General features: G+C 38.8%; 2 protein-coding genes across 2 annotated transcripts; one reads left to right on the top strand and one right to left on the bottom strand.

The window, feature by feature from the left end:
* Positions 1-29: 29 nt before the first annotated feature.
* On the bottom strand, positions 30-3,906 carry LOC120291108 (splicing factor 3A subunit 2-like). The gene is made up of 7 exons (XM_039308066.1): positions 3,644-3,906; positions 3,370-3,539; positions 1,678-1,754; positions 1,488-1,553; positions 1,213-1,287; positions 1,053-1,127; positions 30-588 (listed from the first exon to the last, which is right to left on the bottom strand). Exons 1-7 carry the CDS (start codon positions 3,793-3,795, stop codon positions 217-219), a joined length of 987 nt encoding a protein of 328 aa, XP_039164000.1. The 5' UTR covers positions 3,796-3,906; the 3' UTR covers positions 30-216.
* A 4,515-nt stretch (positions 3,907-8,421) lies between these two features.
* On the top strand, positions 8,422-11,911 carry LOC120291261 (ras-related protein RABC2a-like). The gene is made up of 6 exons (XM_039308389.1): positions 8,422-8,653; positions 8,771-8,839; positions 9,515-9,580; positions 10,474-10,595; positions 11,253-11,381; positions 11,582-11,911. Exons 1-6 carry the CDS (start codon positions 8,515-8,517, stop codon positions 11,675-11,677), a joined length of 621 nt encoding a protein of 206 aa, XP_039164323.1. The 5' UTR covers positions 8,422-8,514; the 3' UTR covers positions 11,678-11,911.
* The last annotated feature ends 1,066 nt before the right edge of the window (positions 11,912-12,977 follow it).

Genomic DNA, 12,977 nt, shown 5'->3' with positions numbered 1-12,977 from the left:
TTGCATGAAGCTCCAATAGGGGGTATAAGTTAGTAAAGAACATATGTAACCGAAGAGCACAGGAAATTACAAACGGGAAAATCCAAGAGTAGCCAAGTTACAATCACTTTACTATAGGCTAAAATGTTATAGAAGCAAAGAATAATCCCAGAAGTGCTCAGTACAAAATTAAGCTACTTTTGACCTATGAGATCATGTCTAAACCAAAGTAGCAAATTAACCATGCATCTGCTGACCCGGAAAACCATGCGGAGGTGGCATCGGAGGCCTGTTCAATTGTGCACCGGGAGTATAACTTGCTCCAGGACCAACAGGGGGTGGTGGAGGTGCAAGGGGTGGAGCTCCACCGGGAGGCATGGGCCTGGGCCCATTTGCCATTGGTGGAGGCGGAGGCGGAGCTGATCCTGGCATTGGAGGTGGTGCGTTTCTTGGAGGGGCTCCTGGTGGTAATCCTTGGGGTGGAGGAGGCGGTGGCGGAGCTTGAGGTGGTGGCCTCGGCGGGGCACCTGGTGCAGTAGTGCCGTTGGCTGCAGGGGGAGGTTGAGGTTTGTTCGTCTCCAGTGGCTTTGTTTTGAAATACAACTGCAACTGCTCATTCATATCAGGAGGAAAAAAACATCAGCTCTCGAAAAACCAAAAGATACAGAGTCATGGATGAGAAAAATCAGGTGAGAACAAACTAGTCACTCGAACCGTACTCAAGTTATCTTTTTATTTTTTTGGCCAGAACGTACTCAAGTTAGTTGGTAACTAACTTCTATCATCAAAAAACAGTCTGTCAGTCTCGCAAAAAACGAATACACAAAGTCAAGAACAAGATATGCTGCTCTGAATGGAGGTGTCTAGGTAGAAAGAATTTTTCTGAAAAGCAACAAAAGCCAAACAAGATATCAATTGAGGATGGGTAGACAACAAAGAGGAATGTATATCCAATTGTCACACGAAGGAAAGGCTGACGGCAAGAAAGACAAATCTGTCGACCAACACAATATTTATGACCATTCTATCAAAAGTTGTTTAAACATGTACAAAGGAAGAGAAGAAGGGCAAACCGTGAACATCTTTGAATCCGGATCCCAATGTGAGAAGAACTTCGGAGTTGATTTGTCAATCTCTGTGCTAGGAACCTAAATTCAGACAAAGAGGTTACTGGTGAATATGTAGAAATCAAAAGGAAGCAAGAAAATGGACACCTTGGCACTGCCAATATACCTTGAAAGCAATAATCTCATAAGGTTCTGCCGCAAAGAGAAGATATTGGTATCTCTTATCAAAAGGTTGGATTCTCTGCACAAAAAGAAGAAAAACTAATCAACTCTTTGGACAAAGAAATCAACTTACGTTTTACTGCAATAATTTATTAATCTTATAGCATATGAATGGTTCTTTCAATTTCCACGAATCTGTCTTTTTCCTCTCCTTTCTCTTATTTTGTTTCAGTGCACAGGGAACATGAAAAGCACCATAATCAGCAATGTACAGCATACCTGCTCATAAGATGACATGAAACGATGCCTTGGCTTTGAAAGATCCTCTATCTCAGGATATTCAATCTGTATATCAGCAAAATGCTATCATGAGTATTAGCTACCATCAATTAACCTAACTGAAAAATAGCTGCCCTCACTCACAATAAGATATAATTAAAAGACTTGAAGTTTGAAAAGAAAGAATAACCTGGAAAAGAAGGGATCTTTGCTTTGTCTCTGGATCAAATTGTTTTGTCACCCTGTACCCAGGTCTACCAATCTTAACTGCAGGCCAGAGAGACAATCAATTAGTCATCAACTTTAATCTCGATAACCCCACCACTAAGTAGTTTCAAGTCCCAAAAGCAAGCAAAAGAAAACTATCAACTAAAGCAGATATCAAATACAAGCAACCAACTTTTCTCAGATCAAGTGAAATTGCTACACAGCACCAGATGCCATTAACACATTCTACCACTAACAGTTCCACAATCAACTCACCAATAATATAATAGAAAAGTTTCTATCCCTTTGCCATTAAAGCTGGGAGATCTCCTTATCACTTAACGAGCACCTATCGTGAACCATGAACTAGGTAGACCAGCATTCATCTTTTCTCACCAATATCAACTTTTGCCCTTAAAGACGACTCTCTTCAATGCTGTATTTGCATAAGTTAATTGACAACTAAGAAAAGACCACCACTTCAATGTTAATTGAAGAGGTCTCAAGCTTCGTTCGTTTTGCAGAAAACATAGTGTATTCTGGAAAAAATTTCAAGGAATGCGATAGCATTCTCTAACATTTGGTTGAAACTTGAAAATGAGCTGGAAATAATTCTCTGTCATTTGGAATTGAAAATTATAAGTCATTTTTTAATCATGGGCTTGGAATAAATTTGGGCCAACTAATTCTTCACTTTTGCAGTGCAGCTTAGTGGTTTGCTCCTCCTCTTATTCTATTTGCTTCTTTCTTCTTTCTCCTCTTCTCCATCAGACACAATGAAAAGCAACACCTATATCTCATTCGCGGCCATGACGAGGAAAGGGACACAGGTCAGACGGGGGCAACAGGTGCAGAAAATCTCCAGTAGCCCCTCTTTCCTCCAATTTTTAATACTCGACCATTTAATGGGTGCACCTTCTTGTCATCCTTTTTTAATGTTTTCCACTCATGAATGGTGTCGGTCATGGAGTCTGTGGTGGTGTTGATTAATGTGGTTGGGGATGGCTGTGAAGCAGGAGCCACCCGTGGCAGCACTGATTTGGTTCCGTTTCATAATCAACAGTGGTGGTCAAAAACAATGAAACTGGTGGTAATGCAGTGGATCTATGTTTGGTAAAGGAAGGATGATGTCGGTGCATGTTTCAGAGAAAGAAGAGAGATGATGAACTCATCTGTGACGGTGAGAGTGAAAAACGATTTCGGGATTTTAAAATCTGAAGTCATTTTCTTCATTATTGGGTGCGGCTTTTCCTCTTGATGAAAAGTTCTTCACATAGACCAACTAACTTTCCAGCATCAAAGAAACAAGCAGAGCCAACAAAAAACCAGGAATTTTTTCACCTCGTGCTCATAGATAGCTGCCAATGCGATCAATTATCAAACAGCATGAAGAAACTACACCATCCCATGCAGTATAGTCGAACCCTCATTCAAAAGTCCCCCCAAATATCAGCACAAGAGATTCTCTCCACAGCCCCAACATCAGCCACAATAGAGAGAACGCGCCCAACAATCCGTCAACAGTTGCCCAACACTCCCCATAATTCAACCACAACTCTCACTAAGCAGCACGAACAACATCAATCTCCACGCAACGTACCCAATCTAGACCCTAAACCGGATTCCACATAAATCCCAATTCGCAAGGAGAAGCCGGAAGAACATAAAAACTCACCCGTCTTGCGAACATTAACCTTCCGCTTATTGGGCTGAGGCTGAGCAGGCGCATCCTTCGCCTCGCGAGCCGCTCGCTTCGCCAAGTTGGTCTGATGCCTCTTCCCCTGCGTGTGCGCCAAGTAGTTCCCCTCGTTGTTGTGCAGCGTCAAGCAAAGCTTACACTCGTAACTGCAACCACCGAAACAAGCCCCAGTGCCGCCGTCAGCCCCGTAAAAACATCAAATTGACGCGAAAGCACAGTTCTGGGGGAAGGAAAGGAGGGGAGTGTCGACCTGCCGAGGTGGTTGCGCATGAAGTAGGGGTCCTTGGCGAGATCGATGGTCTCGAGGGCGAGGCGGCGGAGGCGCTCGCGGCGGTCGATGGCTTCGTTCTGGGCGGAGGCGGCGCCCCCGCTCCCGGGCTTCGAACCCCACTCCCGATCCATTCTCTCGCCGTCGTCGAGCCTCGCACCCTCTTCCCGACGGCTCTCTCCTTCTCCTTCTCCTCCTGCTCCTTCTCCTTCTTCCCCTCTCTCTCTCTCTCTCTCTCTCTCTGTATCTCTTCTATCTGGTCGGCCGAGGGCTAGTCAAGGATTAACGTTGTTGGATGGGCTGGGCCTGTCCGGACCGAGGAGGTCCGAATTGTTTCGGGTCGTCCACTTGATTTGATTTCGGATTCGTAAGTTTTTTTAGGATGCGTTTGGTAACGTTTACGTTCTTCTTTTGTTGGGGAGCAAAAAAAAAAAAGTGTTTCGTTAGGAAACAATTTTGAATAAAAAAACGCGTTTGGTAACGTTTTTGAGAATAAAAATGAATAGAAACACGTTTGGTAAATTTTTATTCTTTTTTTTGTTTCTTTTAATTTTTTAAACATTTTTATTTTATTTTTCCTTTATTTTTTATTTTTCTTATTTTGGCCGGTCACCGGCGTCCGGCAACTGGCCGACGGGGCCGGCAGCCTTGCCCAGTCACGGCGAGGGGCTCGCCCAGCCAAGGCGAGGCCCCTGCGAGGCTCCGGCGAGGTCGCCGGCCCTCGACGGCGTCGTCGCCGGCCCTCGACGGCCGGCCGGTCGCCCGACCATGGCCGAGACCGGCAACCGACGAAAGAAAAAAAGAAGAAAAAAATAAGAAGAAAAGAAGAAGAGAAGAAGAAGAGAGAGAAGAGAACGAGAAAAATCCGTACATAAGTGTTTCTTCATTTTTGTTTTGGAACAAATCTTTTTTTTGTTCCTATTTCGTTCCGGAAACAAAAAAACAAAAAGAACAGAAACGCAACCAAACGCGTTTCTATTTTTTGTTCCTGAATAAAATCCCTGCAGAAGTGTTCGAAACACTTTTTGGAGTGTTACCATGCATGCCCTTAGTTTCGATTTTTTTTCCCCTACTCTGACTTTCCTCTCTCGGTTTTTACTATAGCGAGTAAAGTAAATAAATTAAAATTGATGATTATTTAATTGATTGATTATAGAAAATTACTAAACCCAGCGATGCCTTCATGCTGCAGTATTCACAAAAAGAAAGGAAAACAAAACCAAACCGTTAGTTAACTAATTGATTGATTGATTATAGAAAATTGCTAACCGAGTGATACCTTCGAGCTACGGTACGGACGAGAAGTTTTTGTTATTGAAGGTGATCATTGTGAATGAATCTTCAACTCTTTATGTTTTTATATATTTACTAATGAAACTACAGCGTAGGGCTGTATATATAAGTCTATAAAATCAAATTTAAGAAAAAATACACAAAATGGCCCCTTGATGTTTTAGGACTTTCATTTATCTAACTTAACCTATCAATTCAATAAAAGACTAGCTTAACCATATGCCCAGAAAAAGGAGCTTCTAAAAACTCCAACTTTAACTTGGGTCTCAATTTTAGCTAGCAACTCTTTTTTATCTCATAAAACGGCACAAATTTTCAATCGGTATATAAATTTGTTCCCTCTTAAATTTCTATCTACTAATATCGTTAAGGATCCGACAAGTCATTTCACATGTACATTATCTTCATAGCATGTACCGACATGGAACTAAGGCAACTGAAGCGGTTTCAACCAAAACGCAAACCCAATGTGACTTGTAATGACGTCGTCGTGTATTGGCATGGCGAAGGAGAGCAAGCCATTTATGTGGGACTTTTTGATAGCGAAATGGTGTCTTTTCCACTTATTCCCTCTCTCTATGAAAAGCTAGTGGTGATTTCTTCAATATCATGTTCCAAATTCATATATTTCAGTTTTTTTTTTTTCCACAAATCTCTCCCTCCTTTTTGGTCATCATTTAAGGTTAGTTTGCCTAGTAAGAGTCGATATATATCATAGAAGTTTCCAAAAGAATCAAGAACAACTTGGAACTAGACCCAAAATCGATAATTTCCATGAGGACCTATCCAATTCTCAATTCAAATTTTGGAAACGGTGCGTACGGTTTAATTTCCGATTTCAAATGCGAAATTGCAAACCTAAACCAAACAATACATATATATAATTATTTTTAAAAAATTTAAAGCATCTATTGAGTTTGACGTATTTGAACCCAGAGATTTTGACATATTTGAACTCAGAGATGACCAAAGTGAGTTCAATTCTGTCTTTGGGGGACTCTTTTAGTGAGTTCAATTTTATGGGCAAGATGAAAAAAAGGGGAACCTCTTATGGGTGAATCCCATGATTGGAAAAATAATTTGGGTGCTAAAGGCATCTCTAGTGTAATATTCTTCAAACTTGAAAAGAAATGATGGGCCAAGGATTGTTCGCCATATGTGTGGAGGAGGATTGGTTCATGGTCCAAAGCAATTGTAGTGAGGTAAGTAACGCTAACTTTCGAAAGCTAATGATGCCAGTTTGGGTCAGAGTTACACTTGTCAACTATTCATAACACTCGAAAATGAATTTGTTGGGATAGTTTGACCAATTCTATAAATCCATCCGAGAACCGAATCGGACCAGCGATCCGGTTCTCGCATGGATCCATGAAACTAATAAGTTGTTCCTAGTTCCAATCTTTTTGAATTTAGAGCATGTAAATGATGGCTAAATTTTTTTTTTATTAGTCCACTGATAAATTCTATTGAGCAAACATAGACTATCGTGTTATAGAAGACTTTCTTACATGGTTCTAACACTTAGTGAGCATCTTTTGAAGCACAGGTTTATACCATTATATCATTATTGGTTCACTATGGGCTATCATGTCATATTACTCTCCTTTATGGACATTCTTTTAAGATAATTATGATGGAGAAAATACCAAATCAAAATCAACGAATTCAAGCCAATGTTACTGCATAAATTCGGGATTTAAAATTCTCTCATTTTGATCCATTAGATAGCAGCTAATTACTTGAAAAATCTGTTTTGAATTTTCAAGTTGCAAATATTTTAGTCACCAAAACTCAAAGAATTAATATCATTTACTCTTGAACCATGAAAAATAGTTTTTCATGGTAGGTGTTCATGCAACTTTTTAATCATAACAATCGTCACTCACTATAAATTTCATTATACTTATTGTTGAAATATACGTAGTCATATATGGAAACCCTCTAATATTAAATATATATTCCCTTCTATGATGAGTAATTTTATTATACTTATTTAATTGTAAAGCATGTTATATAATTTTTGTGATGATGAGTTCCTCTTACTGATCTATTAGCATTTGTTTGTCAAATACGAATACGATATGAGAATGACTATCTAATATTATTATCTTTCAACTGCGATTTCAACATCATTTATTGTCAAATATAGTGAATCATTTATCATAGGAGTCAAATATGAGATGGGTTTCTCTACATTGACAAACTCTCTCAAAAACTTAATTACAAACGTATAACATGAATGCATTTCACCATAGAATACACACCCAGACACAGACACACACATTAACAACTATTTCTAATCATCGATTACCAAAGTATATCGATTAGAAACTAATTATCAAAATATGCATATGATTAAAGATTTGCTAAAGGGACTTTAATAATTGACAGGGTAAAGCTCATTTATCTGTCTAGTAGGAGCTCAATATGAGATTGATATTTTATCATTTTATTTATTAAGTCAAATATGAGGTAGATATTCCTCGTCATACAAAAATATTTTTTAACATATTTACGCATCAACAATTATTTTTCAATATTTATTAGCAAAAATGCATAGTTATGTTAGAGAATATGCATAATAATATATGAATACGTGTTTATTAGAAATTTATTCCAAAATATGTGTAGAATTGGAGATTTACTAAAAAGACCATTAAAAACAAATAGCTAGACAAGGCTCACACATGAGCACACCACGTGATTCAACTTGACACGAGCTTCGCGCGAGCGCGCAGGCACACACACTCACACACTTCAACCTGTAAAATATGATAACGGCAGTCACATTGGCCACTTATAAATTTATAATATCCTTGATCGACTAGAGAGCTTTATGGTGCGTTCAAGAAGGACGAACTCTCTCGAAAAAGGAATTTATTGATTCCTTCCCAATTAGTTGAACTGTAGGTGACATGATTTACTTTAGGGGCTAGGTCTCTGGTTCAGGTTTAGGATGCCCCAGTTGCACCAAGAAGAAGGAAAGAATAAAAGAAGCATTTACATATTCATACACGCTCCACTTGGCTTGGAAGATATAGCTCATTTGGTAGACCGTCTAAGGCACAAACCTTTTCCTTAAAACCGTCATCCGGTTCTCCTCCAAGCCAATAATTCTGCATTTGCCATTTCATGGATAGAGCTCCGCATGGCCTTATTATAGCGGGGTACCTACGCGCTGAGCCAGTATACTTGCATCATAAGAAATCATGTACTGAAAGGCTATGTGAACCCTACGAAAACGTACATAAGTCTTGTAAGGTTGGCATATCTCTCTCTCTCTCTCCTCCAATTAATCATAGTGTGAAAAGGAAAGAGCCAAAGTAAAGAATGCGCTAACACATTCGATGCCCACTTTGCTTTCCTCTTTATCTTTCTTTACAGGTCCCTGCCTTATTCTCCTTTTTCTCACTTTGGTACTTTGTCTCTCTACTTTCCCTCAAGAAACAAAGACATTATATATAGCAAAGAAGCAAAGGTTTGCATGAGAAACATATAGTCATACTATAAATTGATAGAGGAATTTACAAGGCGTAACATCACCGCCGGGTTCTGATCAAATGGCTTCTCCTTCAGACCAGGACAGCAAATACGATTTGTCATTCAAAATACTGCTGATCGGAGATTCTGGGGTTGGCAAAAGCAGTCTTATTCTCAGTTTCATCTCTGCTTCTCAGGAGACCATTGCCCCTACCATTGGTACTCTTAATTCGTGCCTTTATGATGGTTATACTGATGAGGAGAGCATCACTTGAACATCGATGTCTAGCATGTTAGTATATTGCCCATTTGTTGATTTCAGTGAAACATCTGCAGGAGTTGATATTAAGATCAAGCATCTAACGGTTGGTGGGAAGAGACTAAAGCTCACGTTATGGGACACTGGTAATATATTCTCTGTTGTAAGCATAATTATGTTTTCTCTTCTCGTGTCTAAGTGAAGTGGAGATTGAAAAAAAAAATTGATAAAAATTTGTTATTGCAATAACAACTCACGGGTATCAAACAGTGAGGTCATGCCACAGCAAAGAGAATTCCCAATACAAGAGAGGGCAAGTGCCTGTTACCTTGAGTTGCTCCAATGAAATTCTTGTTTTGATTGTATTCATGTATCTTTAACTCTATCGGTTTCTCATTTGGCATGTACCTTGATCAGATTTCTTTCTTATCAACTGCTGAATATTGCTTTAAAAAAGCACAAGCACTAAAATCTCTAGCCTAAGATCTCATCGATATTCATACGTTTCCTAGGCCTCCATCATCCTATCAAGAGTGACTTTAAGCTCGTGTTTATTATTTAGTGAGTCGAGCCATGCTTTAGTTTGTAGTATTCTCAGTCGTTCTCCATATGAACCACGAAAGACTTATGCTCTATGGAGTTAGAAGATGCCCACATGCTAGACGAGAAATTCCACTTTTGAGATTGCCCGACTTTCTTTTTCTCGTCTTCTCTAATATTAATTTTTTTGGGTCGAATTCTCTAATATTAATTAGCTGAGTGATATATCCGCACTGCCCTCTGGTGCTATTTTGGTGCATTTACTGGAAACTCTGATGCAGCTGGACAGGAGAGATTTAGAACATTGACAAACTCCTTCTACCGAGACGCCCAGGGCATCATGCTTGGTATGCAACTATGTCAATCTCCGACTGACTTTTTTTTCCCCTTTTCGGCCATAATGTCCAACAGAATATTTAGAAGCATTCATAACACATATCTTTGCTCCTTTGGTAGGTCATTGTCATATGCTAATTGCTACCGATACTTCTTCACATTCCTCAGTGAAGAACTGTCACATCTTAATTCATGAGTCAATTAGCTCTCAAATGCAACGCACACATGAGTACATTTAAGTGCAAATGCAAATTGTTGCACTTCTCTTTGCATCGGGTCCTGTTTATATTATTGGAAGCATCTTTTGGTCCAGAGTTCCTCTCATATGTTTTCTTAACAGTGAACTAAGTCATGGAACGTGCCACATAAACTAATTAGTCTGTGTGCTTCTTAGGCTTCATACTAGTTCATGCGTGGAACTTTTCTTTAGCCAGTGCAAGATTAGCAGCACAAACAACTTCACTTGGTTAGTGCTTGGAAAATAAGTTCCACTGGTCACTCAGATTAGAAATTACCTCAAATAGTCGCAATCCAACAATTGATTCGATGACAGTAAGGAATACTTAAGTGGACAGTGGTACTAATTACGAAGAGCTTTATGCGTTTTCAATTTAAGATGCAGCAAGTTCGTCGAGATGACTGGGTCAGCACTGACATTTCATTTAGAAAAAGTAGTGAGAGAAGGGGATACAGTGTTAGACATCATAGGCCAAAGCAAGAGGAGGTTATGACTAACCATGCGAGTCTTTCATTGAAGTTCAATCCTTCTTCAATTGTGGTCACCAGCAGACAGTTGCATATTCAAGTGTTTTCTCTTCATCATGTAAATTAATAAATTATTTTCATCACCTTATCTTAATTCAATGTCTAACTCAAGTTCATTCCCTGGTTTCACATGTACTAGTGTATGACGTGACGAGACGAGAAACACTCACAAACTTGACTGATCTATGGGCAAAAGAAGTTGAGCTCTACTCCACTAATAAAGACTGCGTTAAGATGCTTGTGGGAAACAAACTCGATTGTGTAAGTATTCTTTCTCGTGCTAGAATTTTTATGCCTTGGACCATAGCTCCTTGACAGAGCTAAGTTTAACCTGTCCTCAAAGCTAATATTCTATAGTTCAGTCAAATGTCGGCCCTGTGCTAGCTCCAAATATGCTATGTTCCTTCTTTTCTGCGGCATTCCCTGAGTAAGTCTTCATGATAATCATTCGACTTTTAATTTTCTTTCATCAAGGTGCTTCCCTTAGAAAACTTTTCGTTGAGCAGCTCAACTTTTAAAAGGATCCCAATGGCGGTTGCTCTGCTGCTTCTCTGCTAAAGACAAGCGGAAATCATATAGCGCGTGATAAAAACTAAAGTGACACTTTATCTATGCAGCATCAATGTCAACTTTCTCTGGAATATTACCGCTATATACTTCAACTTATACTTGAGGAGTTTTTCAGCCGCTCCATTTCTATCAATAACAATCCTAAAGAGATTTCATCTTTCTTATCCTTCTTGCAGTAGAGATCACCACGACATGTCTATGACAACAAAGTTTTTTGTTGGTGCAACATGCCAATGCTCCTAGAAAATGATGATAGTGCCTATTTTTGTTCTCATCAGCTGAACAGAGTTCACTGTTTATGGAAAAGTATCTACTAGTACTAATGTGTTGATCGTGTTATGATTCCAGGAATCAGACAGAGTAGTAACAAAAGAGGAGGCAGTTGCTCTTGCTGGAGAGCTCGGATGTCTGTTCGCCGAATGCAGCGCTAAAACTAGAGAAAATGTGGAAAAATGCTTTGAACAGCTTGCCTTAAAGGTATTAAAGGAGTGATGCATATCTTATTATTAAGATTGTGTTGCCGCGGAGTCATGTATCGTAGTTGTCCAATGTTCTGATCTCTCGATTACATTTGCTCACTTTTTGGGAGCATGACAATTGACGGTAGTTGTTGGCCAGAGCATTTCCACAGAGTTGCATTACCTATTGTGACATGAGGTTTTTGGTTTCATGCACAGATAATGGAGGTTCCCAGCCTGCAAAAAGAGAAAGACAAGCCCATGCCCATACCCAACCCACCTAGTGCGGGATCTGATTCGGGTGGCTGCTGCTAACTTGCTCGCTCTCGCTACCTCGGTTTGCTCCTCCGTACAAGATGGAAAACCATGTCTGTACCTCCAAAAGAGAACGGCAAACTGTTCGACAAATAGAACAACCGAATAAGTCAGCTTCTAGCATGACCAAATCTTGCAAGATGTTAATAGTATGCACAGCTTGCGTAAAGTTTGTGTATTTTATGCTAGCGATGCATGCATTGAAGTCTAATTAAATGCTTCTGTTTCCCGGGAGAAAACTATAAACATTAAAGAAAAAGAATGGCCTTTAGTGCAAATATGTTATAGTTTAGAGCCGCCTCTATTGATAATGTCACACCCAAATTCCTACAAGTACAACGCAATGACACGACTATCCTCATATCTGAAGGACTTAGCCTCAAACAAAAACCAATATTAACCTTTGGCAATTAGTGCTACACATCTTTTTTAAGTAAATCGAACACTCACTATGCATATCTACAAAGCAGTATTTGAAACTTATTATTCTCAAATTCAATACATATCATATGTACAATAACAAAAATGAGTTATATCTTTTCAACAAAACTTTTTACGCATAAAAAAAAATACTTATTTAAATCAACAACATTGAATCACAAATCAACAATATGTTTTATTGATGGATCTCAAACTCAATATCCAACCATAGTCGCAACACAATACCTGGTGACAGAACGACCAAGATTCACCCCCCTTGCAATGTCTCCACATATTATCATCTCATGACTATGCCTAGAAGAATATCTTCAACAAAATGTATACTAACAAACCCCTCATTAGGTTCACAACAATAATGAGCATCAAACCATCAACCTCCAATAATCTACAAAACCAATCCAAAATTCATATTATAAATCGCTCACAAACTAGGACATATAATTACATATTAGAAACCAGCTTTACAAATCAACATATATAGCTTTTCCCCATTCATTTTATAAAGCATTTCTTGAAATATTTCCCAAATAATCAACTCATAAACTATTTTTCAAAAATGCTTTATCATACCATTTCAAAATTTTCTGAAAATGCTTTGTCATACCATTTCAAAATGAGGATTAATACCATGAAAAACTCCAAACCAGTATACCTATAATAAATTTATCCAAAATTAATTTTTAGGTCACCAAAAATCCTAAATTGAATACTTGTGATAAATTTACTCCAAATTAATTTTTAAGGCACTAGAAATCCCACACTGGTGCACTCATGATAGATTTACTTTCCATTAACTTTCGTCAAATTTTATTATGAAATTACTAAGTTTGATGACAAATGGCAATAATTCAATTGACAT

The sequence above is a fragment of the Eucalyptus grandis genome, chromosome 3 (genome assembly GCF_016545825.1).
Source record: "Eucalyptus grandis isolate ANBG69807.140 chromosome 3, ASM1654582v1, whole genome shotgun sequence".
NCBI classification, from domain to species: Eukaryota; Viridiplantae; Streptophyta; class Magnoliopsida; order Myrtales; family Myrtaceae; genus Eucalyptus; species Eucalyptus grandis.
Note: the sequence above shows the minus strand (reverse complement) of the source record. Positions and strands in the feature narration are given on the sequence as shown.